The 26,299-nt window shown below is 48.4% G+C and overlaps 2 protein-coding genes across 5 annotated transcripts; both read left to right on the top strand.

The window, feature by feature from the left end:
* Nucleotides 1-4,598: 4,598 nt before the first annotated feature.
* On the top strand, nucleotides 4,599-9,058 carry LOC138418506 (phospholipase A2 inhibitor and Ly6/PLAUR domain-containing protein-like). Its single transcript, XM_069549923.1, has 5 exons — nucleotides 4,599-4,668; nucleotides 6,427-6,543; nucleotides 7,933-8,085; nucleotides 8,470-8,613; nucleotides 8,808-9,058. The coding sequence occupies exons 1-5, from the start codon at nucleotides 4,599-4,601 to the stop codon at nucleotides 8,921-8,923; spliced, it is 600 nt and encodes a 199-aa protein (XP_069406024.1). The 3' UTR covers nucleotides 8,924-9,058.
* Nucleotides 9,059-10,954: 1,896 nt separating this feature from the next.
* On the top strand, nucleotides 10,955-15,232 carry LOC138418953 (phospholipase A2 inhibitor and Ly6/PLAUR domain-containing protein-like). Of its 4 annotated transcripts, none has more exons than XM_069550977.1 (6): nucleotides 10,955-11,115; nucleotides 11,323-11,485; nucleotides 12,771-12,887; nucleotides 14,125-14,277; nucleotides 14,661-14,804; nucleotides 14,995-15,232. In XM_069550977.1, exons 2-6 carry the CDS (start codon nucleotides 11,416-11,418, stop codon nucleotides 15,141-15,143), a joined length of 633 nt encoding a protein of 210 aa, XP_069407078.1. In that variant the 5' UTR covers nucleotides 10,955-11,115; nucleotides 11,323-11,415; the 3' UTR covers nucleotides 15,144-15,232. The 4 variants fall into 4 exon arrangements, with proteins under 4 accessions (XP_069407078.1, XP_069407080.1, XP_069407081.1 ...); XM_069550979.1 differs by having other exon boundaries at nucleotides 14,998-15,232; XM_069550980.1 differs by having other exon boundaries at nucleotides 11,004-11,115; nucleotides 11,282-11,485; nucleotides 14,998-15,232.
* The last annotated feature ends 11,067 nt before the right edge of the window (nucleotides 15,233-26,299 follow it).

Here is a 26,299-nt window from a genome sequence, read left to right on the forward strand (position 1 = left end):
TGAGAAGGCAGGTTCTGCAAGACGAATGCATTTGCCTGAGGTCACAGACTGAGTAAGGGGGAGAGATGGGGACTTGAATCCAGGTATGAGAGATTAACTTGTCAGCCACCTGGATCTCTCTGTTTAAAATACTGGCTCTAGGCAAATGGCATAGCCTCTCTGGGTCTAGTTTCTTCATCATGTAAGGGGATAATGAATAGAATTGAGGCCATGGGATTTTTATGAGAATTCAGTGAATTAACCCATATGAGGTGTTTAGAACGGGGACTGGCAGGTTTGTCTGTTGGCTGCAGTTTCCCACCTGGGCATTGAACCTGGGCCCTTGGAGAGTAGAGTCCTAACCACTGGACAACTAGGGTATTCCCAGACAGTTGTAATGCTGAGTAAATTATATCTCATTATTCTTACTGTACCATGTTAGGGAACTAGGAGATATTTAAACACCTACGGTCATTCAGTAAATCTTGTGGGCTTGTGTATAATTCCTGGTAGGAGAATTCTCAGCTTCTCTCTAATTCTCAAAATGGTCTATGAACCAAAACATTTTCAGAACCACTGGGTAAGACAGACAATAATATATTTAGCCCAATTCCATAGGCCTTGCATCCAGCATCCCTCCCCAAACACCCAAACATTCAGAAGGGAGGAATGTGACCAAAATTGAGAAAGACAGGACTTCTTGGGTAGTCCAGTGGTTCAGAATCCATGTTGCCAATAGGGGGCTGGATGGTGGGGGGCGGTGGGCACAGGAGGAAAAAGGGGCCCAGGATCACTCCCCGGACAAGGAATGAAGGTCCCAACATGTCATGTGGTGTGACAAAAAATTGTAAATAATTTTTTTTTTTTAGACAGAGACTTCCCAGGTGGTCCAATGGTTAAGACTCCATGCTCCCAATGAAAGGGGCCCCAGGATCCAATCCCTGGCTAGAGAACCAGGTCCCACCTGCCACAATTTAAGACCCAACACAGCCAAATATAAATAAATATAAAAAGGAAAGAAAGTCAACATATGGACACAAAGAAGCAAGAAAAAGGTGGCTAGAGCACCCACACTGGGTTCAGCTCTCAGCACCACCATGCATAAGGGGTGATAACAGCTCCACCACCATCCCACTCCCTGGACAGCCGGATCATGCAGGGTAACACCCAGGCAGCCCTGAGAACTCACTAGCTCGCTTCTCCCACCAGTTCCTTGTGCCTGATGGGAACAGCCTGTTGGGAAGTCTGTCACCATCCTGGGTCAAACTCCCCTTTTCCCTTTGCTGCCTCCAACTTCACCAACACGTACCACAGCACTCTGCATTCCACGATGGCCACTAGGCTGGCCACTTCACTTTGGCCCTTCCTAGGCCTCAGTTTCTCCATCTTTAAAATGAGGTTGATTGGCTTAGATGATGAGACACCTTCTAGTCCTAAGCCCAGGGACTTCAGAAAGCAGGATGTGGGCCAATGATTTACTCTGTTCCAACTGAGGATACTAAGGCCCTGAAAGGAGCAGCAACCTACACAGGCCACACACCGATTCATCCCTGGCCTAGCCTTGCATCACCTTTCTCCTCTGCTTAGGGTATAGGGACCACATTGCTCACTGAGTATGCTGAGGCACGAAGGGAAAACTGCCTCTGCTCACTTCCAGTTAACTCCAGAGCAGAGTCTGGACCCTGGACCTTCAGACTTCTATTAAGGAATGGGGGCAGGGAGACTGCTCTGGGCAGGTCCAGTGATTAAGACTCAGAGCTTCCACTGCTTGGGGTACGGGTGCTGTACCTGGTCAGAGAACTAACACCCTGCATGCCACATAGCAGAGAGGCAAAAAAAAAAAAAAAAAAAGATAGGGGGGAGCTGCATAGAATCGCCTGGAGCATAGAGATGGTCTTCTCGCCTGCCCTGGCTGCCCACCATTTACAGTAAGTGTCCGCCTTCAGGTTTTCTACACAGAAGTCTGGAGAAAAGAGTGGGAAAGGGAACATTAGGGTTCAGAGATAGAGCTATGTCCGCAGCTCTCAGATTAATCTGAGAGTGCTCTCAAACCCTCTGATATTCCCCAGGTTTAAGTTTCCCTATTAATCCCCACACACTCTGGGGTTTGAGGAAGAATGGGTACGTGTATATATGTACACAATAGTTACATTCCTTCACTATTCATCAGAAACTATCACAGCATCGTTAATTGGCTGTACCCGAATAGAAAATGCTTTTAGTGTTAAAATAATAATTGGAGAAGGAAATGGCAACCCATTCCAGTATTCTTGCCTGGAAAATCCCATGAACAGAGGAGCCTGGTGGGCCCCAATCCATGGGGTCACAGAGAGTGGGATGTGAGTGAGTGATTAACACTCACCTCACCCTCACCATTACTATTGTACTTTTGAAAAGTGTAAAGGGGAATGCATAAATAGTCGGTTTATAGAGCATAAACAATATATTGGGAACACTTTAAAACTCTTTCAATATGTGGAGTTTCTCTGCCTTACTAACAAATTCTTTAAAGCTGCACTATTCAGTATGGTAACCTTTAAGCACATGTGGCTACTGGACACTTGAAATGTCACTAATTAACTGGAACTGAACTTTTAACTTTCTTTCATTTTAATTAAATTAAATAAACAATTTTTTTCATTAAAAAAATAATAAATCCCCCCACACTCTGCCTGGAGTCCCCTACAACATTTTCCTCTGGAAATTCACCTCTGATCCTTCCCAGGAAGCGCCCCCTCCCTCCTTTTCTCTCTATTCCACATCTCTTCAGAATACTCTTATGGCCTCCCAGAAATTCTCCCATGACCCTCCTTAGAATTCCACAAAGTCTCCTTCGTGAAAGGAAAACCAAAATGAAGTCAGCATTGCTAAAAGTGTTCTCTAAGATGACGGACCAGGGTGGGGGGGTGGGGCCACTGAGGAATTCTGACTTTGGAGATCTAGACCACAATGGCATCTGATCATTTGACCACTTACTGTATTCACACAGGCATCCAGAATATGTGCCTGAAACTCAAGATACTGATCAGACCTTTACACTACAGAAACTCATGAAAGCTCCTTCTTTAAAGTCAAATATTCCTTTACGTGTATCACAGTCAACTGGAATTCCCTCCACAGGACTTTAACAACGTGCTGACCTATGTCCTCATAAGCCCCTGACTGGCTCTGCCAACACTCAAGGGTTTACCGGAATCTGTGTCTCCCAAACTGCAATTCTCAAGAACACCAATCAAGCTCTTTCTTCTCGGCACCCCGGATACGGATTATGTTACTTTTGAGACTCCAGACTTTCTCCTAGAGCCGCCTCACGAGTTCCTTTATGCTTCCACCCTCCCCCACGCCAGTCACTTAAGGAGTCTTGGCCACTGCAGGACACCACATGGCGGAGGTGGATCTCCGGCACGTCAACTTCTTGTGGGCTTCCCCTGACAAGAAGACGCAGGAATGCGTGGGTTTAGGAGGCTCAGCTGGTGCGCCCCACGCGGGCTTCACTGCGCAGGTGCACGAGGCTCCGGCCCCTCAAACCGCGGCGCGCCTGCGGTTACGTCACCACTGCGCATGCCTAGTGCGTCTCTCCCGAGAGCAGCTAGAGGCGCTGAATTCCCTAGCAACGAGCTTTTCCCGCCTGGCTCTGGCCAAACCGCTCTCTAGGCCCTCCTCCCGGTCACTTTCACACCAGGCTTTCCTAGCACCGGGCTTGGCCTGCAGGATTGGTCCCCAGCAGAAATTCACCATCCTCAGCGCCCCAGCAGAAGCCTGGAAAGCAAGAGGCCAGCAAACTTGAGTGGATTTTTTCAGGAGGCCGGGAGCCTATCGCAATAGGATCCCCTCCACCTATGGCTGGCTACTTTCATAACGCCCACCACACACGCAGACATAAACACACACAAACACACGAAAAAACTCTCTGACCTCTGGAGAACATGCCTGAGGTAGACAGAGTGTGTAAAGGACCTTAATAAAACACAAAAGTATGTGCCTGAACCAGACACACACCCAGCCTTGACTGTTTTCAACTATGTCTCACTTTTCCAGTGAAATATCTGGGCATGTTTCTCCTACCATGCCCATCCGGGGCTAATGACAAGAATCTCTCTGTTCAGTCTCCGAAAGACCCACGTGCATCCTGGAGTGGAGGCGAAGCTGTAGACAGAAAAGGGAGTATGAGCCAAGCATGCCCCCGCAGAACAAGCCTGGACTTTCTGGGCGCTCCTATAGGGGTAGGGCCTCAATCACACTGGGCATCTCCTTGGGAAGGGAGAGAAGGGAGGCCATTTCTGAGTCCTAGCAGCTGCTCTACCTACAGGAAACAAAACGACTTGATTCTGATATTGGGCTTTAGATCAGAAAAAGAGACACAGTGGGTGAGACCTGACAGAAACAGGGTTCGAAGCCCAGACTCCTGGGGTCCCCATGAAGGAGGGGGCTGGGCACAAGATGCCCATGTTCCCTTTGGATTCCGGTTCTGCCTCTCCCTCTCAGAACCATAGAGACCAGCCCCTAGGTCTTCAAACACAATTTCTTAGCCTAGGGGTAAGGTGGGTCCAGACCCACCCCTTCTCAATTTCCTATAAGTGCTGGAGACCTGGAACTGCAGGGTCACTCACCAATCCATCATGAAGCCATCTGCAAAACCTGAGACCTTCCTGCTGGCCACGGCGCTGCTCTGCACCCTCCTGGGTCTGGGTAAGTGACGAGGGGTCTGGACTCCTGGGGCACTCGATATGAGGACTATTATAGAGCACTGTTTTTTGACACTGTTAGAGACTACTGGTTTTTCCAGTGGTCATGTATGGATGTGAGAGTTGGACTGTGAAGAAATCTGGGCACCGAAGAATTGATGCTTTTGAACTGTGGTGTTGGAGAAGACTCTGGAGAGTCCCTTGGACTGCAAGGAGATCCAACCAGTCTATTCTAAGGGAGATCAGTCCTGGGTGTTCTTTGGAAGGAATGATGCCAAAGCTGAAACTCCAGTACTTTGGCCACCTCATGCGAAGAGTTGACTCATTGGAAAAGACTCTGATCCTGGGAGGGATTGGGGGCAGGAGGAGAAGGGGATGACCGAGGATGAGATGGCTGGATGGCATCACTGACTCGATGGACGTGAGTTTGAGTGAACCCCGGGAGTTGGTGATGGACAGGGAGGCCTGGCATGCTGCAATTCATGGGGTCGCAAAGAATCGGACATGACTGAGCGACTGAACTGAACTGAACTGATAGAGCACTGTGCCAGATCCTCGAGGAAGAAGGGAAAGAGGAGGTGTCCCACGAATTTAGATTCTTGGAGAAAGGCAGAGGGCAAAGGAGGAGACAAAGCCTGAGTCCACAAAGGAGGAAGAGCTAAAAAATGTGTGGTTTTGAATCTTTGAAACAGGAGGGGTTTGGATGGGCTCTGCTCCTCTCCTCTCCAGCAGTATCTCAAAATAAGACACCTTTATTCTAGAATATCAGATGAGAGTATGATTAGAAAAAAGAAAAATGAGGCAAGGGGCAGAAATTTCCTTGCTTCCAGAACTCTAAGCAGTTCAGCTTCCCAGTGTCCTCCTCCCTTAGATGCATTTCAGGCAACTCCATTTTCCCGCAGGACCCAGTTGCCTTGTGTCTGTGTCCCCAGTTTCCTCCTCTTTCAGGACTAAGGAGCCAGGCCCTTCTCCTCTTAGTCATTGATCTTTTTTCATCTGGAATGCAGATCTCAGCCTCAGGTACTCTTGCCTGAATTTCCACTGTCTACAAGGCTTAAGCATGGTACCCACGAGGAAGTGGGTTCCGCTTCTGAGAACCAGCTGGACCTAAAGGTTGACAAAATTCCATGAAGGACTTCCCCAGTGGTCCAGTGGTTGAGAATCTGCCTGCCAAAATGGGGGACATGAGTTCGATCCCTGGTCCAGGAAGATTCCCCATGCCCTGGGGCCACTAAGACATTTTACCACAACTTCGGAGCCCATGCTCTGCAGCAGAAGCCACCACCAATGAGAAGCCAAAGCTCAGCAACTAGACACTAGACCATAATCGCTACAATTAGAGAAAAACCCACAGGAAGCAAGAAGACCCAGCAAATCAAAAATAGAAGAAAAAAAAAACTAAAAGATGAGAAAAATGTTTTAACTCCATGGTAATCTTCAGCAGGACCCCGCACTGTCCCCAGGCTTGCTCAGGGGGTCTAGCGTCCAAAGTCCCCAGCCTTGTAATTAGGTAAATTTGCTCCCTGGTCGGAACTGCTTCCGCCCCCAACCCAAAAACAGCTTTGCTCACAGCACCATGGTATCCCTGCCAAGCTTCAGACAGACCCCTGCTCAGCAACCAATGTCCTGCCCATGAATAGCCAGGGAGACACCTGTCCCTCTTCCTTCACATCCCCCCTCTGCCCCATTCCCCTCTGGACCAGGAAGCTGTGGCCCAAAGACTATACCAGCATTCAGTAGACCCCTGCTCTCTATACCACAGGATACTCACTGAGCTGTGAGGTGTGTGTCGGTGACGGTCCCAGTTGCACTGGGAAACTGCAGACTTGCGCCCCGGATGAGGACTCCTGCATCGCTGTCGTGACTGAGACCAACAGAAGTAAGAGGCCAGGGGCTGGTATCACATGCTGGGGAGGCGGGGGGTGCCTTCACGGTGGCAGATACCACCATGCACTGGGAGGAACCTTTGAGTGATGATGATGTCAGGAGAGAGGGAAAGGTGGTGGACAGAGAATCCCATGGAATGACAGAAACCACTGTTACCAGGGATTTCTGAAGATGAAACGCCAAGAGAGGACAGGGGAGGGGCAGATATAGAGACTTTCTTACCAAAGAAGGAATTAGGAAAGGACACAGGGGAAGAAAGAAATCCAGAGGGGGGTAAATCTAATATCCAAAAGGTGGAGGGGTAGGTGTCAAGAAGAGGCTAGGGTGAGTTGCAAGGAAGGTGATCAATTTGATTCTCTGGGGGCGCAAGTGATCTCCCAGGGATGCAGGCTGCAAGAGACCTTTCCTGACAGGAGAAAGAGGGAGATACAGCAGCTGGTTGAGTTGGGTGAGAGCTCAGTCGTGTCTGACTCTTTGCGACCCCATGGACTGTAGCCCGCCAGGCTCCTCTGTCCATGGGATTTTCCAGGCAAGAATACTGGACTGGCTTACAATTTCCTCCTCCAGGGCATCTTCCCACCCAGGGATGGACCCACGTCTCTTGCATCTCCTGCATTGGCGGGGGGTTCTTTACCACTGCACCACCTGGGAAGCCCCAGTACTGGCATACAGAGACAGTATATAAGGACAGATGATCCCTGGACTCAGTCTGTGAGGTCCCAGAGAGTCAGACACGACTGAGCACACTTGCACCCACATGAGTGTGGGGTGAAGAGTGGAAACCCTAGGGCTGGAAGAGACCACTCTGTGCTGGGGAGGGGGACATCCAGCGAGACCAGGAGAGCACTTCAGGCAAGACCTGAGAGCAGCAAAGGAGGGCAGCAAGAGACCGTTTGCAGGAGGCCTGGGCAGTGACCCTGGGAAACCTGGAAGAGCCCACTTTAGGTGCAGAAGGAAATGGGTGTTACAGGGGGCGGGGATGGCAGCCGCATCCCAGCATTTGGTGGCAGGAATTCCAGGGGTCAGGGGAGGGCTGAAAGCTGGAAGAGACCATTTTGCACAGGCACGGGGTTAATCACAGGTGGTCTGGAAAAGGCCACTGCAGGTGGGAGCCCTGCAGGATGGCAGTGGGGTGACCGTGGGGCTGAAAGGGGCCACTCAGGAGAGACCAGCAGAGTCTGGGGCAGTGTGAAGAGGGGTTCCATACTTAATAAACCATTCAGACAACACCCCAGGTAAATAAGGGAGTCTAATACTGGGGAGCTGGAAGAGACCTCTCTAGAAAGCAGTAGGCTGGGGCAACTCTAAGGTTGGGGAGACACCCCAGGGCAAGGGTCCAGACCAGGGGCCACTGAGCCCCCTGCCCACGGCCATCCTGCAGAGGCCTCCTTGGCAGTGACCAGCTACAAGGGGTGTGCGAAATCCAGCGAGTGTGAGTCAGGACTCTTCGGCATCACCGTGAGCCCTGAGAACTACATGGGCTCCAGGAGGCGCTGCTGCCAGAAGGATGGCTGCAACCAGGACCCCCTGCCCGGTAAGCCCCAGCTGAGCCCCACGGTTGGAGTCCCGCCCTGCCCACCCCTCCCCCGCAGAGCCAGCTGTGAGCGCCTGTCTCTGACCTGTGCTGTCACGGGGAAAGCGTCTTCCTGGCGCTGAGCCTTGGTCTCTTCTGTAAACTGCGGTGTCCAGGGACGTCCCTGGTGGTCCACTGACTAAGCCTCCATGCTCCCTCTGCAGGGGTTGGATCCCTGGTCAGGGAACTCGATTCCACAGGGCGCAACTAAGAGCCAACACAGCCAAATGGACATTGTTTTCTGAAAATGCAGTGTCCGTTACCAACAGCTGTCCGCTGAGGGGTTGGGAGGTTGGGAAAGGGACTCGCGTCTCCAATTACCTGACCCTCCACCCTCCACTTCAGCATTCATGAGAAACCATACAGAGAATGGCCTTCGCTGTCCTTCCTGCATCGCTGCCTTGACGGAAACATGCACTGCCAGTGAGGAAGCGCTCTGCGTTGGCGAGGAAACCCGCTGTGTCGCCGTGTCTGGCCTGGTGCAGCCTGGTAAGGGGCACCTGGCATTCGGGAGGGGGGACAGGGGTTCCAGACAGGCCCAGAACTGGAGCCTCATGCTTCCAGATTCTAAGGGAGAGAGTGGCTCCAAAGATCTGGGGGAGAAGGTGGCTGGGGCGTATGACCCTGGACTAGGAGGAGGGAGGCTGGCGATCCTGATTGTGGTCTAAAATCCCTTGCAGCAGGTGTCAAATTTGCTGTCCGTGGCTGTGGTATGGAGACCACCTGCCACACCAAGCCTGGGACCCTGGTGCCCTCAGGCGCTCGTTTGTTCACCATCAAGAAGACCAGCTGTCTTTGAAGCCCCCAGGCTTCTGGCAAGGCTGGGTAAAGAACTGAGGCCCATGTGGTGTTCAGTGTCCATTCCTTCTCAGCTATGGTTCTAGAAATTGCTACAGTTCCCATGTGTCTATAAATTAAACAAGTTAACAATCCTGAGTCTGTGATGTGCTGTATTTCGGGGAGATGGGATGCAAGAAGCAGGCGTCTGAACCCTTGGGAACCGTCTCTTTGGAAGAAAGAAAGGGAAGATGCTACCTTTTCTTGAGGGATTACTTCCTGCCTGGTCCCCATGCTAAATGTTTTCCATGCGGTACCTCATTTCATAATCACAACTCAGTGACGCTGAAAGTATTGCCCCCATTTTACAGAGGAATAAACTGAGCCCCAGATTGTGGTGTAACTTGCATTTTGAAGGGGCTTCCCTGGTGGCTCAGATGGGAAAGAATCTGCCTGCCAATGAGGGAGATGGGGGTTCAGTCCCTGGGCTGGGGAAGAGCCCCTGGAGTAGGTCATGACAACGCACTCTATTTTTGCCTGGAGAATCCCATGGACAGAGGAGCCTGGTGGGCTACAGTCCATGGGTCACAAAGAATCAAACCCAACTGAGTGACTGAACAAACGCACTATTAAGACAGTGGTGGCTCCAGAGAGAATGTGTTTGGCCAAATATTTACATTTGTAATAGCTGACATTTTCTGAGTAGCCATTTCTGACCAATCAGGTCTCCGCCACAAAGGAATCTGACCTTTTGACTACTTACTGTATTCACACAGGCATCCAGACTATATGCCAGAAACTCAAGATGCCTATCAGACCCTTACCCTCCAGTAACTCATGACAGCTTCTTTAAAGTCAGACATTTCTTTGTATCAAATATTACATGTATCACAGTCAATTATAATTCTCTCCACATAATTTTAACAACCTGCTGACCACAGTACTCATAAGCCCCTGACTCGGTCTGCCAACACTATTAAATTTTACGGGAATCTGTGTCTCCCAAATTCTAATTCCTAAGAACCCCAATAAACTTTTTTTCTTGGCAGCCCAGATAACGGATTATTTTTCAACACCTTTGAGATTCCAAAAGTTCTCCCAGAGCCCCTTCACGACTTCCTTCACTTCTTCCAGCCTCCTCCATGCCAGTCTCTCACAAAGTCCTGGCTGCTGCCGGACACCACATAGCAGAGGCCGATCTCGGGCATGTTACCCTCATGTGGCCTTCGCCTGACCAAGCGCAGGCAGGGCTGAGTTTAGGCTGCTCACAGCGGCTGCGCCCTGGGAGGCCTTCACTGCTCAAGCGCACAAGGCTCCGGCCTTTCGAACCGCTGCGCCCAAGGGGCCACGTCCCCACTGCACAGGCCTAGTGCGTCTTGCCAGAGAGCTGCGAGAGGCGCTGAGTTCCCTAGCAACGATCTTTTCCCGCCTCCCTCTCTCCAAACAGCTCTCTACCCCTTCCTCCTGATAACTTTCACACCAGGGTATCCTAGCAACCCACGAGGCCTTCAAGATTGGTCCCCGGAAGAAATTCACCAACCTCAGCCCCCCGACTGAAGCCTGGGAAGCAAGAGGACAGAAAACTTGAGTGGATTTTTGCAAGGAGCCAGGGGCCTACCGCAACAGGAGCCCCTCGACCTATGGCTGGATACCCTCCCCACAGCCACACCCACCACCCCCCACAAACACACACGTAAAATTACACCCCCCAAAATACACACACAGACACACGAAAATATATACATAAACACGTGAAAAATACACACACAGACACAAAATCTCTGATCTCTCAAGATCATGTGCCTGAGGTAAAGGATCTCAATAAAATACAAAGTATGTTTCCAAACCAGACACACACCCAACCTGGAGTGCTTCCAACCGTGCCTCAGCTTTCCAATGCGGTTTCTGGGCATCTGGTACCGTGCCCATCCTGGCCCAATGACAAGCACCCCTCTGTTCAGTTTCCGAGAGACCCAGAAATGCATCTTGGGGTGGGGTTGGAGTTGGAGACAGACCAAACACAGAAAAGCGGGTATTAAGCCGAGCATGCCCTGCCAGAACAAGCCTGGACTTGCTGGGCGCTCCCTGGTAGGGCCTCAACCACACTGGGCACCTCCTTGGGAAGAGAGACAAGGGAGCGGGAATCTGAGTCCTAGCACTGTTCTATCCTGCAGGAAACAAAATAACCTACCTGATTCTGATCTTGGGCTTCAGGTAAGAAAAAAAAGGGGGGGGGGGCGGGGGCATGGGGGGATGAAGGGGGTGAGACCAGATGGAGAGAGGGTTGGAAGCCCAGACTCCTGGGGTCCCCATGGAGAAGGGGGCTGAGCACAAGATGCCCACGTTCCTTTTGGATTCTTGTTCCACCTCCCCCACTCAGCTACAGAGACCTACCCTCAGATCTTACATCATCTTTCATAGCCAAGGGGCAAGGTAGATCCAGACCCGCCCCCTCTCACCTGCCTATAAGATGAGCTCGGGACCTGGAACTGCATCTTCACTCATCCAACCATCATGAAGCCTTCCACAAAACCTGAGCCTTTCCTGCTAGCTTCCATGCTGCTCTGCACCCTCCTGGGTCTGGGTAAGTGACTAGGGGTCTGGACTCCTGGAGTCCTGAAATGAAGACTATGGGGGAACATTTAGCCAGGTCCTTGAGGGTCAGGGGGAAAGAGGAGGTGTCCTGGGAATTCAGATTCATGGAAAAGGCAGAGGGTAAAAGAGAGAAAGCCTGGGTTCCCAAGGGAAGAAGAGTTCAAAAACATGTGGGTTTAAATCTCTGAAAAAAGGAAGGGTTTGGATGGGTTCTGCTCCCCTTCCCTCCGACAGTGTCTCAGAATAAAACACCTGAATTCTAGGAATTCAGATGAGAGTATGATTAGAAAAAAGAAAAGTGAGGTGAGGGGGAGAGATTTCCTTTCTCCCAGAACTCTAAGGAGTTCAGGTCCCTGGTGTCTTCTTTCCTTAGATGCAATTCAGGCAACTCCACTTTCCCCAGGACCCAGTTCCCCTGTGTCTGGGCCCCACTTGCCTCCTCTCTCAGGACCAAGGAGCCAGGCCCTGATTCTCCTAGTGCTCAATCTTCCTTCTCGACCTGGGTTGCAGATCCCAGCCTCAGGTACCCCTGCCTGAGCAACTGTGCTGTCTACCAGACTTAAATGTACCCACAAGGCAGAGGGTCCCGCTTCTGAGAATCAGCTGGACCTGAAGGCTCACAGAAGTCCATGAAGGACTTCCCCAGTGGTCCAACGGTTGAGAATCTGCCTGCCACCGCAGGGGACATGGGTTCGATCCCTGGTCCAGGAATATCCCACATGCTTTGGGCAAACGAAGCCCTTGCGCCACAGCTGCTGAGCCCATGCTCTAGAGCCTGTGCTCTGCAATGGGAGGAGCCACCCCAAACGAGAAGCCCAGGCACCTCAACGAGAGAGTCGCCCCCACTCACTACAACTGGAGAACACCCACAGGAAGCAGGGACAACCCAGCATGGCCTGAAATAGAAAAAAGAAAACCAAAGGATAAATTAAAAAAAAAAAAAGGCATGGAAACCTTCAGCAGGACTCCTTACTATCCTCCAGCTTTCTCAGAGGGCCCTAGTGTCCAAATTCCCCAACCCTGTAATTAGGTAAACTTGCTCCTTGATGGAGTTGCTGTCTACCCCTGGAGGCAGCCTTGCTGGCGGCACCCATAGCATATTTGACGGAGCTTCAGACAGTTCCCTGTTCAGTGGGCAATGTCCCTCTTATGAATAACCAGGGAGACACCTTTCCCTCTTCCTTCAGACTCCCGTCCCCATCCCCTTCTGGACTGAGAAGTCATGGCCCAGAGACCACACCACTTGGACTAAAGCCTCTCTCTCTATACCTCAGGGTACCCACTAAGTTGTGAGATGTGTATCAGGAATGGAGCCATATGTATTGGAGAAATGAAGCCTTGCGCCCTGGACGAGGACACCTGCGTCGTCATCATGACTGAGACTAACAATAGTAAGAGGGTAGAGAATAGCGTCAGATCCTGGGGAGGTGGGGGTGCTTTCAGGGTAGCAGATACTACCACGCACTGGGAGGAACCTTTGAGTGAAGAAGGGGCAGGAAAGAGGGAAAGGAGGAAAGACAATCCAGTGGAATGACAGAAATCACTGTTGCCAAGGATTTCTGAAAATGAGACTCCAAAGACGTGATGGGGGAGGGGCAGATATAGAGAATTTCTTAGGCAAGAAGGGATTAGGAAAGGACACAGGGAAAGAGTGAACTCCACGGTGGGGGGCAGGAATCTAATATGCAAAAGGTGTAGGGGTGGATGTAGAGAAGACTGGGGTGAGTTGCAAAGAATGTGATTAGGTTGACTCTGTAATCAGGTATAGCCCACCAGGCTCCTCTGTCCGTGGGATTTTCCAGGCAGGAATACTGGAGTGGCTTGCCATTTCCTCCTCCAGGGGATCTTTCCAACCCAGGGATTGAACCAGTATTTTGTGTCTCTTACGTTGGCAGTGGGGGTTTTTACCACTGCACCACCTGGGAAGCCCCAGTATTAGAACAGAGAGAGAGATAAGGACAGATAATCCAAGGACTCAGTCCATGAGTTTGCAAAGAGACAGACAGGACTGAGCACCCACTCACCCAAGCACTTGGGGTACAGAGCAGAAACCCTAGGGCTGGAGGAGACCAACCTTGGTGGGAGGGGGAAGGCCAGGGAGACTGGAAGAGGCCGCTTCAGGCAAGACCTGAGAATAGCCAAGGAGGGCAGCAAGAGACCATAGGTAGGAAGTCTGGGGAGTGACCCGGGAAAACTTAGACGAAGGAGACAGGTGTTACAGGGCGGTGGCTGAGGGCTGCATCCTAGGATTTGGTGCAGGGAATTCCAGGGGTCAGGGCAGGGCTGAAGGCTGGAAGAGACCGTTTCACACAGGTCAGGGGGTAGTCGTAGGTGGCCTGGAAAAGACCTCTCCAGGTGTGACCCTTACAGAATGGCGGCGAGGTGGCTGTGGAGCTGAAGGGACCCTCAGGAGAGACCAACACAGCTGGGGGCAGAGGGAGGAAGGGTTGGGTACAATACTCAACCCTCAGGCCTTGCCCCAGACAGATAAGGGTGTATGACTTTGGGGAGATGGAAGAGGCCTCTCTAGACAGCAGTGGGCTGGGGAAGCTGTAAGGTGATGGAAATACCCCGGGACCAGGGTCCAGACCAGGGCTCCTGAGTCCTCTGTCCACCCTCATGATGCAGAGGGCTCCGTGGACGTGACCAGCTACAAGGGGTGCTCGAAATCCAGCAAGTGTGACCCGGCGTTCCTCTCCTTCACCGTGGCTCCAGAGAACTACATGGGGTCCGACACGCACTGCTGCCAGAGCAATGGCTGCAACAAGGACCCCCTGCCTGGTAAGCCCCAGCTGAGCCCCACGGCTGGAGTCCCGCCCTGCCCACCCCTCCTCTGCCAGAGCCAGCTGTGAGCACCTGTCACTGACCTGCGCTGTCATGGGGCAAGCGTCTTCCTGGCACTGAGCCTTGGGTTCTTCTCCTGTAAACTGCAGTGTCCAGGGAAGTCCCTGGTGGTCCAGTGACTAAGCCTCCATGCTCCGTCTGCAGAGTTGTGATCCCTGGTCAGGGAACTAGATTCCACAGGGCGCAACTAAGATCCAGTCAAATAAATATTATTTTCTAAAAATGCAGTGTAGGTTAGCGACCGGTGTCCCTGTGCTGGTTGTAAGGTTAGGAAAGGGACTAATGTCCCCTTGCACCTTACCCTCCACCCTCCTCCCCAGCGTTCAGGAGAAATCTGACAAAGAATGGCCTTCGGTGTCCTTCCTGCTCCACCTTCCTCAAGGAAACATGCACCCCGACTGACGAAACGCTCTGTTTTGGTGAAGAAACCCGCTGTGTCACCGTGACTGGCCTCATGCACCCTGGTGAGGGGCACCTGGATTTCGGGAGGAGGGCACAGGGTTCCCAGAGGGCCCCAGAGCTGGAGCCTCATTATTGCAGATTCTTAGGGAGAAAGTGGCTGCAGAGAAATGGAGGAAGGTGGCTGGGGCACGACCCCTGGATTGGGAGCGGGAGGCATTGGAGATCCTGATTCTAGTCTGAAATCCCCTCCAGCAGGTGTCAAATTTGCTTTCTGGGGATGTGCTACGGAGAACGCCTGCCACATCAAGCCTGGGACCCTGGTGCCCTCAGGCTCTCATTTGTTGACCATCAAGAAGATCAGCTGTCTTCCAAGCCCCCAGGCTTCTGGCAAAGCTGAGTGAAGAACTGAGGCCCATGTGGTGTTTGGTCTCCATTCCTTCTCAGCGCTAGCTTCCCGCGTGTCTATAAATTAAACGAATCAACAGAACAAGCCTGAGTCTTTGTGATGTGATGCATTTCAGGGAGATGGGATGCAAAAAGCAAGGGTCTCAACCCTGTTGAACCCCCTCTTTGGAATGAGGAGAGGGAAGATGCTACCTTTTGTTACGGGATTACTTCCTGTTGGGTCCCTGTGCTAAGTGTTTTCCATGGGAGAGCTCATTTCGTAATCACAACAACTCTGTGAAGTTCAAATGGTACCCATTTTACAGAGGAACAAACTGAGGCACAGATTGTGGTGTCACTTGCCTTTGGTCAAACAGTTGGGAGGATCAGACTCTGGAGTCCATGCACAGCTCTCCTTATTAACCTCTTTTAGGTTACCAACATCAGTTTCCATGTTTGTAAACTGTGGATATTAACAGCTATAGCCTCAAAGGGCTGTCTTAAGAGTCAAATGAAGGAAAATGAGAAAAGGACTTAGTTCAGTGCCTAGCACCTTTAAGGGGGCTTCCCCGGTGGCTCAGATGGGAAAGAATCTGCCTGCCAATTCAGAAGATGTGGGTTCAATCCCTGGGTCAGGAAGATCCCCTGGAGGAGGGCATGGCATCCCACTTCAGTATTCTTGCCTCGAGAATTCCATGGACAGAGGAGCCTGGTGGGCTATAGTCCATGAGATCAGAGTCGGACACAACTGAGTGACTGAGTACACACACTATCAACTTTAAAACTTTGTTGGTTCTGGAGACAGTGTGTCTGAGCAAATAGTTACCATCCTAACAGCGGCCACTTACTGAGTAGCCATTAGTTAGAAGGCACTAGACTTTGGCATCTATCAGGATAGACTGGATTATGCTACAGTAACAAATAAGTCTCCAATCTCAATAGCTTAAAACAACAAAGTTGTATTAGTCAGTTGATGCTGTAGTAGTGTGTAACAAACCATGCCCAAATCGAGACATGTCAAGAAGCATTCTTTCTCCTACTCGGTAGCCATTCCTAAGGGCACCTCTGTTTCTGGCTGTGCGCTGGTGGGTTTGGCTGCAGCTTGGGAGAGGGACTCTAGTTCTCCTCCACTCCATGGGGTTACAGTCTTCTGAGATCTGTGGCTCCCTGGCGAATGTCTGTCTAACGGCAGATGACATGCGCACACAAACCACATGCACCAAAGGTCCCTGCGTTGGTGCTAACATTCCATGGAGTAAGGAAATCATACAGTTAAAGCCAACCTCACTGGAGCAAGGAACTATAGTACCCCTCAGTGGCCCTAGCAAACCCCAGGGGGAGGGGCTCAAGAAGAGCAGTCTGGCCCCCTATGGCCCCCCCTCCAACCCCTACCAGACAGGCTTCATTACCAACATGACCTCTGAGGGCCATGAAATGAAAATGACAGATTTAATCTTCACCGCTACTCCTTGTGATAGGCACTATCCTGTTTTCAGAAGAATCTGAGGTTCAAGAAGGAATATCACATTGGTGATCGTGCAGCTAAAAGGTGGCAGATCTTCAGATTTTAATCATTGAGTCACATTGAGAGGGAGAAAGAGACTGCATTCCTGAGAGAGGGGACACGGCTGTATCAGTATCAATACTTGGCTACATAACAAGCCCCTCCAAACCGCAGTTGCTTAGAATAATTGCCTATATAAACATCCTTATATATATTTATTTGGCTGCATTGGGTGTTAGTTGTGGCACACAATATCTTTAATAAGTCATGCAGGATCCCTTTTGCGGCACATGGACACTCTAGTTGCAGCTCCCAGGCTTAGATGCTCGGCGGCATCTGGGATCTTCGATACCCGCCAGGGACTGAACTTCAATCCTCTGCATTGAAGAGGATTGTCCTGGCTGGCTGGGCCACACGTTATCTATCACCGTGCAGGTTAGCCTGGACTTCCCCATGTGGGCATGGTGGCAGGGGTCCCCAGGGCAGCAAGAGAGATCATCCCAGTCCATGAGCACTTGTCAAGCCTCTGCTTGCATCACGTTTGCTGTGAGTCCAGTAGTCAAGCAGATCCAAAGACCAGGTCCTAAGTCAGGATGAGAAGGGTCTATCCAAGGCCATGGCTGCAGACATGCTGAACAGACTGGGGGCATTTATGGGCCACGCTAGTTCTAGAGCTAAGAAGTTTACTATCACAGCCCACAAGGTTAAACAATTATTAGGCCACCTCACCTCCTCCAGGGTGGCAAAACTCTTAAAAGTCACTGGACTGCAGCCCAAGGAATTCTATCCTGCACACACCCCCACCATCCCTCCTCTCCAGAGACCCAGGAGGCCTCACCCTTGGACCCCTCCTCCATCAGACACAGGGGTCTAGGCTTCCAGCTGACAGTCAGAATCCCAAGCATCTTCCCCCTCCTTTTAAACCCGCAATGAACACACACACACAATGGAATTTCTACTTTTTATTCACTCCTCCAAAAGCACACAGGTCAACCCACCCTTGAGTCTCCCGGCTTCATGGTTCCTCATCTCAATGGACACAAGTCTATCATAGTCCAGACAAGTAGGAAATTCACCTAAGTTGATGAGGCTCTGTTCCTCCTCTGCTTCTGGCAAGAACAACATTAGGATTTATCAGACATTTTCTACAATTTCTGCCTTCAAGGGCCTTCCAGCCTGCAGGTGCCATGTAGACTCACCCTGAAGGCAGCCAGTTGTCCCTCCACAAGGGAGTCTTCAGTCTTTTCTGTTTGGATGTTCCCAGAGACTGATGCCTCACTAGCAACTTGCTGCCTCCAGAACTTAAAATTCAATCTATCTAAGAGTCATGATTTAAAAGGCAACCACTCCAAAAGATAGTCGTGACACCCAAGGGTAACTACTTAAACACAATCAGCACACTCCATGAGGGCCAGTGACACAAGGAAACAAAACTGGGTCTTGCTTTCTCAGAGTCGATCTCAGGCAGGAGTCCCCTTGGTGGGAGGACAGAGGGAATTTGGAACAGAGAAGCATACATAGTGTAGAGATATCCGACAGGGCCAAGTTAGAGATGGTGTCAGAGAGGAGGGCACCCTGAGCAAAGGCACAGGAGTGAGACTAATGCTTGCATTCCCTGTGTTCCGAGCTTCCAGGAAGGGCTGCAAGTCTATTACTGTGGACCAGACAGAACAAATGTGCCTACAAGGAATGCTCACAATAACCCTGCAGGTAGATGCCATTTGCTGACTCACTTGCAAAAGGCCACCCCTATGGTCAAAGGGCTGTCTGGCCCTAGGGCAAGGCACACGGGATTCCCCGTGATACTAGGGCTGGGTTATCCAATACTGTCACTATTCAGCACCTGTGGCTGCTGCAACTGGGAAACTGAAGTTTACCTGTGAATTACTTCTGATTGATTTAAAAATTGCTCTTCATCATCCTGACTAGTAAACTATTCAACATCACTGGGACGACCTGGGTATAGGAATCAACTTCTCCAAATGTGAGAGAAGTTTCATGAAATCTAAACAGAGGCCAAGTATTTCAATGAAAATTTATCATCTGAACTGAGATGTTCTAGGATAAACATGCACCAGATTTCAAAGACTTAGCATAAAAAAGAATGTGAGATATCTCATTAGTGCTTTCCTATACTGATTACATGTTAAAATAACAGTATTTTGAATACATTGACATGAGACATATTAGAATTGGTGTCACCTATTTCCTTTTCCTTTTTTAAGTGAGTACTGCTGCTAAGTCACTTCATTCATGTCCGACTCTCTGCGACCCCATAGACGGCAGCCCACCAGGCTCCCCCGTCCCTGGGATTCTCCAGGCAAGAACACTGGAGTGGGTTGCCATTCCCTTCTCCAATGCATGAAAGTGAAAAGTGAAAGGGAAGTCGCTCAGTCATGTCTGACCCTTAGCATGGACTGCAGCCTACCAGGCTCCTCCATCCATGGGATTTTCCAGGCAAAAGTACTGGAGTGGGGTGCCATTAACTATCTGTGTGGCCTATGGGCTCCTCAGAAGGTTCAGTGGTAAAGAACTCACCTGCCAAAGCAGGAGAGGCAGGTTCAATCACTGGATTGGGAAGATCCCCTGGAGAAGGAGATTGCAACCCACTCCAGTATTCTTGCCTGGAGAATTCCAGTCAGAGAAGCCTGGCAGGCTACAGTCTATGGGGTTGCAAAGAGTCAGACACAACTGAGCTACTAACACATACATACATATTTATATGAAATGTCCAGGATAGACAAATTCATAGAAACAGAAAGTACATCAGTGGTACATATACATACTAGTATAAACTAGACAATCAAAAGGACCTACTGTATAGCACAGAGAACTACAGTTAATATTTTATAATAACCTATTAAGGAAGAGAATCTGAAAATATATATACATGTACATGTACATATAACTAAATCACTATATTGTACACCTGAAACTAATAAGACATTGTAAATCAACTTTACTTCAATATTTTAAAAAATTGGAAAAGATGAGTTTAAACTAAAATAATAATACAGTTTTTATCTTGAGGATTTAAAAATTTAAATAGTATCATGTTGATTTACAGATGACATGATCCTCTACATAGAAAACCCTAAAGATTCCACCAGAAAATTACTAGAGCTAATTAGGAATATAGTAAAGTTGCAGGATATAAAATTAACACACAGAAATCCCTTGCATTCCTATACACTAACAATGAGAAAACAGAAAGAGAAATTAAGGAAACAATTCCATTCACTGTTGCAATGAAAAGAATAAAATATTTAGGAATAAATCTACCTAAAGAAACAAAAGACCTATATATATAAAACTATAAAACAATGATGAAAGAAATCAAAGATGACACAAATAGATGGAAAAATATACCATGTTCATAGATCGGAAGAATCAATATAGTGAAAATGAGTATACTACCCAACACAATCTATAGGTTCAATTCAACCCCTATCAAGCTACCAATGGTAATTTTCAGAGAACTAGAACAAATTATTTCACAATTTGTGTGGAAATACAAAAAACCTTGAATAGCCAAAGCAATCTTGAGAAAGAAGAATGGAACTGCAGGAATCAACCTGCCTGACTTCAGACTATACTACAAAGCTACAGTCATCAAGACAGTATGGTACTGGCACGAAGACAGAAATATAGATCAATGGAACAAAATAGAAAGCCCAGAGATAAATCCACGCACCTATGGACACCTTATCTTTGACAAAGGAGGCAAGAATATACAATAGAGAAAAGACAATCTCTTTAACAAGTGGTCCTGAGAAAACTGGTCAACCACTTGTAAAAGAATGAAACTAGAACACTTCCAACACCATACACAAAAATAAACTCAAAATGGATTAAAGATCTAAATGTAAGACCAGAAACTATAAAGCTTCTAAAGGAAAACATAGGCAAAACACTCTCTGACATAAATCACAGCAGGATCTTCTATGACCCACCTCCCAGAGTAATGAAAATAAAAGCAAAAATAAACAAATGGGACCTAATTAAACTTAAAAGCTTTTGCACAATGAAGGAAACTATAAGTAAGGTGAAAAGACAGCCCTCAGAATGGAAGAAAATAATAGCAAACAAAGCAACTGACAAAGAATTAATCTCAAAAATACAGAAGCAGCTCCTGCAGCTCAATTCCAGAAAAATAAACGACCCAATCAAAAAATGGGCCAAAGAACTAAACAGACATTTCTCCAAAGAAGACATACAGATGGCTAACAAGAACATGAAAAGTTGCTCAACATCACTCATTATCAGAGAAATGAAAATCCAAACCACAATGAGGTACCATCTCATGCCGGTCAGAATAGCTGCTATCCAAAAATCTACAAACAATAAGTGGTGGAGAGGGTGGAGAAAAGGGAATCCTCTTACACTGTTGTTGGGAATGCAAACTAGTACAGCCACTATGGAGAACAGTGTGGAGAGTCCTTAAAAAACGAAATAGAACTGCCATATGACCCAGCAATCCCACTGCTGGGCAAACAGACCAAGGAAACCAGAACTGAAAGAGACACATGTACCCCAAATGTTCATCACAGCACTGTTTATAATAGCCAGGACATGGAAGCAACCTAGATGTCCATCAGCAGATGAATGGATAAGAAAGCTGTGGTACATATACACAATGGAATATTACTTAGCTATTAAAAAGAATGTATTTGAATCAGTTCTAATGTGGTGGATGAAACTGAACTGGAGCCTATTATACAGAGTGAAGTAAGTCAGAAAGAAAAACACCAATACAGTATATTAACGCATATATATGGAATTTAGAAAGATGGTAACAATGACCCTATATGCGAGACAGCAAAAGAGACACAGATGTAAAGAACAGACTTTTGGACTCTGGGAGGAGGCGAGGGTGGGATGATTTGAGAGAATAGCATTGAAACATGTATATTAACTTATGTGAAATAGATTGCCAGTCCAGGTTCAATGCATGAGACAGGGTGCTCAGGGCTGGTGCAGGGATGGTCCTGAGGGATGGGATGGGGAGGGAGGTGGGAGGGGGCTTTAGGATGGGGAACACATGTACACACATGACTGATTCATGTCAATGTATGGCAAAAACAACTACAATATTGTAAAGTAATTAGCCTCCAATTAAATTAATTAATTTTAAAAAATCATGTTGATTTAAAAGTACATCAGCAGCATTTAATGCAGATTGATTAAGTTCATTTGAGTAATAAATAAATAAATAAACAATTGAATTCCCTATTAAAAAAAAAAAACAAACAGTTGCCAGGGAGCAATGTGGGGATAGTGGACTAGGGAGTGAACGCTTAATGGTTCTGGGGTTTTTGGGGGTGATGAAAGTGTTCTGGATTAGACACTGCAATGAATGCTGAAGACTGTGAGTATACTAAACCCCCTGAATTATATACTTTCAATGGTAAAAATTATTCACTGTATATTACGTGAATTTTATCTCATGAAGAAAGAAGAGAGTGTTCGGTGTTGGGTAAGTATCAGCGGTTAGGAAAAAGGCTTAAGCACAAGCTGACTCATCTGGGGCCCAGGTCTGTGTGCACCTGTCTCAGGAAGACAGGATTCACGACAGTGGAATAAATGGGACATGAAAGATTTGCAAAGTCCCTGAGACATCTTGTTAAAACAACTGTTTCAAGATAAATATCACTTGATATTGTTTCTATGTGGAATCTAAAAAAAAAAAAAAAGGTTACAATGAACTTATCTAGAAGACAGAAACAGACACACAGACTTAGAGAACAAATTTATGGTTACCAGGGCGAATGTAGTGGAGGCGGAGTGGCAGATTAGGAGTTTAGGAACAGACAACCAACAGGAACCTACTCTACAACACAGGGAACTCTACTCAGTACTCTGTAAGAACCTGAGTGGGAAAAGAATCTGAAAAAGGATACACATATATGTATAACAGAATCACTTTGCTGTACACTTGAAATTAACACAACACTGTTAATCAACTCTATCTCAATATAAAATAAAAATAAAAGGGACTCCCCTAGTGGTCCAGTGGTTAAGACTCAGAGCTTCCACTGTGGAGGAACAGGTTCAGTTCTTGGTTGGGGAACTAAGATCCCCATGCCACCCAGTGCAGCCAACATTTTTCAAAGTTAAAAATTTTAAAGAAAGGTTCCGCATCCATGAAAAGCTATGTCATTCCTCATTTGAAAGAGTAAGGTAGAATTTGACACCATGATAAGAGACCTCTAAGATACAGCTTCTTGGAAAAAAGCAAGAGAGAGTACATACATACTATGTACTTTTAAAAGGGGGGGGGGGTGGGGTGGGTGAATACATATGCTTGTATATGGACAGAGTGACCTGGGGCACCACATGAGAAGCTGCTCACAATGACTGCCACAGGAAGGAAGACCTAAGCAGCAGGGATGGGGAGGTGGGGCTGGAGGGGACTGAAGCAGGTGGCCTGTGATGAGGACTTCCTTTTCAGTGTACACTCTCCCTTTGGGGCCTTTTGAGTCAGGCACCATATGCAAATAACACCCATTTGAAAAGCAAAGTTAATAAAAGCACAGCGGTTACCTCCAACAGTGGAATACCATGCAGAAATGAGAATAAACCCTCCCGAGGCACACCAGCAAGAAGGATGAAACTGACAGAATGAAACTAACACACAAAGCTGGCAAAGATCAGACCTGCTGGAGGCAGAAGTACTATGTACTGAAATGATCATATACCGTGTGATTTCATTTATATACAGTTCAAAGCCAGGCAATCAAAGCTGTTAAAAATCGGCATCATGGTTACCCTTGTGGGGGGCAGTGGCAGGAAGGAGCCCAAGGAGACGTGGGTGGGGGAGGCGTGTTCTGTTCCTTGATCTGGTGCAGAGGACGTGGGCTGTGCGTGTGTTGGTTCACTGGACTGTGCCTGCTGTACACACATGTCATGTGAGAAGTAGGTAACAAATTTAAAACACCACAGTGGCAAAATGGGTGATGAGAAAACACTGAAACACAGAAATGAAATATCTTCACTTTGTTACTGAACATTTCTTCTAAGAATGTACCTCCAGCAGGAGACTAGAGCCACTCCTCTGGCACAGGGGTGGTTAGCCAAGAGGCCGGAACTGCCAGCCTGGGAGCAGGTGATGGGTGGGCCACAGAGCCTCTCTTGGCCACTGCACACAAAAAAGGCAGGTGGGGGCTGTTACGAGCTGAACCCCAGATGGTAATAGACAGATGTTGCCAGATAGCATTTGAGGGGGGCAAAAAAAATAGTAGTAGGAAAACCTCTACATATCCGTCTACATCTCCAGGTGTCCCAAAGCTTCTGTTCATCACTTGCTTGAAAAGAGCCAAAATTAGCACTTGATGAATTTGGAGTCACCCTGCGTACTGGCAGCTGCCAAATGCCATCGGCTTGTCGGAAGGGTCTCAAACCCAAAATAAACTGACAACTGAGGCTGCAGTGCTGCCTCTCCACGCATGTCCCCGCTGTGGTTTATTCTCAGCCGGGAACCCTACAGAGGATTATGCCAGAACCTAACTCCGAGTCTGTGCTCCTCTGCTCCAAAGCCTGCCCCGGCTCCCACCTCATGCAGAGCAAAAGCTTAAATCCTTACAGTGGCTTTCAGGGCCCACTACCCCAACGCTGTCAGCTCCTGCCCCCTCCCGTCAACCCCGCTCACCCACACTGGCCTCCGTGCCATCCCTCCAGCCCAGCAGGCACCTACCCACAAGGCAAAATGCCAGCCCGCCAGGCACCAGCCTGCCTTGGAGTCTGTTTCCGTCCCAGACATTGGCAAAGCTCACTCTCCTTGAATGTCAGCTTCTCAGGAGGCATCCTATGACTCCCTATTTAGGTTAAAAAAAAATAACCAAAAACCTCTTGGGATTTTCCTGATGGTCCAGGGGCTGAGACTCCACACTCCCAACACAGGGGACCCAAGTTCCATCCCTGGTCAGGGAACTAGATCCCACATCCCACAACTAAAGGATACTGCATGCCACTGCTAAGACCCAACTCAGTCAAATAAATCAATAATTTTTTTTTTTTTAAGTCAAGAAACCCCTCTCCACTGTCTCCTCTCCCACTGGAGGCATTCCTCATTCTTTCTAGCTATGTACTTTCCTCCCCAGCACTCGTCATCTGACATACATTTGACTTACTGATCTGTCCGTCTTTCCTTGCCAATATCAAATCCCCACAGGTTTGACATATGTTTGTCCTGTGATGTCTGCTGCACCTACATTATAAAAGGGGATAATAGTAGATAAAGGTCATGGGTTTTTTTCTGAGGATTCAATGAATTAACCCATATGAGGTGCTTAGGATGGCGAAAGGCAGGGTTTTTTGTTTCGGTGGCAAGCTCCCCAACCGGGTATAGAAGCCGGGCCCTCGGACTGCGCAATCCTAACCACTGCACCACCAGGGAATTCCCAGGCATTTGTAGTGCTGAATAAACTGTTAGCTCTCATTATTCTTACTGTACTATGTTAGGGAACTATGAGATATTTAAATGCCTAAAATCTTTCAGAAAATCTTGTGGGTTTGTGTATTTTCCCTGGGAGGAGAATTCTCAGCTTCCTTCTAATTCTCAAAAGGTTCTATGAACCAAAAGTTTTTCAGAACCACTGGGTAAGACAAACAATAATATATTTAACACAATTCCGTAAGCCTTGCCCCCAGCATCCCTCCCCAAAATCACCTACATTCAGAAGGGAGGAATGTGGCCAAAATCAAGAGATTCAGGACCTCCCTGGAGGTCCAGTGGTTAAGATCCATGCTTCCAAAACAGAAGTCAAGGTTCAATCCCTGGTCGAGGAATTAAGGTCCCAACATGTCATGTGGCAGAGCTGAAAAATTTTTTTTTAATTTATTTTAAAGAGACAGACTTCCCTGGTGGTCCAGTTGCTAAGACTCCATGCTCCCAATACAGGGGGCCTGAATTTCCATCCCTGGAGAGGGAACTAGATCCCAATGCCACTACCAAGATCCAATGCAGCCAAATATAAATAAATATAAATAAGAAAGAAAGCCAACACATGAAGTCAAAGAAGCAAGAAAAAGGTGGCTAGAATACCCATACTGGGTTCAGGCCTCAGCACTGCCATGTATGAGGGGTGATAACAGCCCCAACACCATCCGACTCCCTGGAGAGCCGGATCACGCAGGGTAACACCCAGGCACCCCTGGGAACACACTAGCTCTCTTTTCCCACCAGTTCCTTATGCCTGATGGGAACAGCCTGTTGAGAATTCTGTAACCATCCTGGATCAAACTCCCCTTTCCCCTTTGCTCCCTCCAACTTCACCAAGCATGTACCACAGCACTCAGCATTCCAGACAATGGTACCTTAGACTGGCCACTTCACTTTGGCCCTTCCTAGGCCTCAGTTTCGCCATCTTTAAAATGAGGTTGATTGGCTTAGATGATATGAGACACCTTCCAGTCCTAAGCCCAGGGCCTTTAGAAGGCAGAATGCAAGGCAATGATGTTCTCTGTTCCAAATGAGGATACTAAAGCCCTGAAAGGAGCAGCAACCTAACTGGGCCACACACGGATTCATTCCTGGCCTAGTCCCTGGATCACCTTTCTCCTCTGCTAAGGGTACAGGGACCACACTGCTGACTGTTCAGGTGAGGAAGCTGAGACCCAAAGGCAATGTGCCTCAACTCACTGCTAGCTGAACGCAGAAGAGAGTCTGGA

The sequence above is a fragment of the Ovis canadensis genome, chromosome 14, assembly GCF_042477335.2.
Source record: "Ovis canadensis isolate MfBH-ARS-UI-01 breed Bighorn chromosome 14, ARS-UI_OviCan_v2, whole genome shotgun sequence".
NCBI classification, from domain to species: Eukaryota; Metazoa; Chordata; class Mammalia; order Artiodactyla; family Bovidae; genus Ovis; species Ovis canadensis.

Excerpts from the sequence above, each read along its gene's own strand:
- LOC138418506 (XM_069549923.1), top strand. The coding sequence starts at position 4,599 with ATGAAGCCATCTGCAAAACCTGAGACCTTCCTGCTGGCCACGGCGCTG. Across the intron at positions 6,544-7,932 it reads CGTGACTGAGACCAACAGAA|AGGCCTCCTTGGCAGTGACC; the intron begins GTAAGAGGCCAG and ends GCCATCCTGCAG. Across the intron at positions 8,086-8,469 it reads CAACCAGGACCCCCTGCCCG|CATTCATGAGAAACCATACA; the intron begins GTAAGCCCCAGC and ends CCTCCACTTCAG.
- LOC138418953 (XM_069550977.1), top strand. The coding sequence starts at position 11,416 with ATGAAGCCTTCCACAAAACCTGAGCCTTTCCTGCTAGCTTCCATGCTG. Across the intron at positions 11,486-12,770 it reads CTGCACCCTCCTGGGTCTGG|GGTACCCACTAAGTTGTGAG; the intron begins GTAAGTGACTAG and ends TCTATACCTCAG. Across the intron at positions 14,278-14,660 it reads CAACAAGGACCCCCTGCCTG|CGTTCAGGAGAAATCTGACA; the intron begins GTAAGCCCCAGC and ends CCTCCTCCCCAG.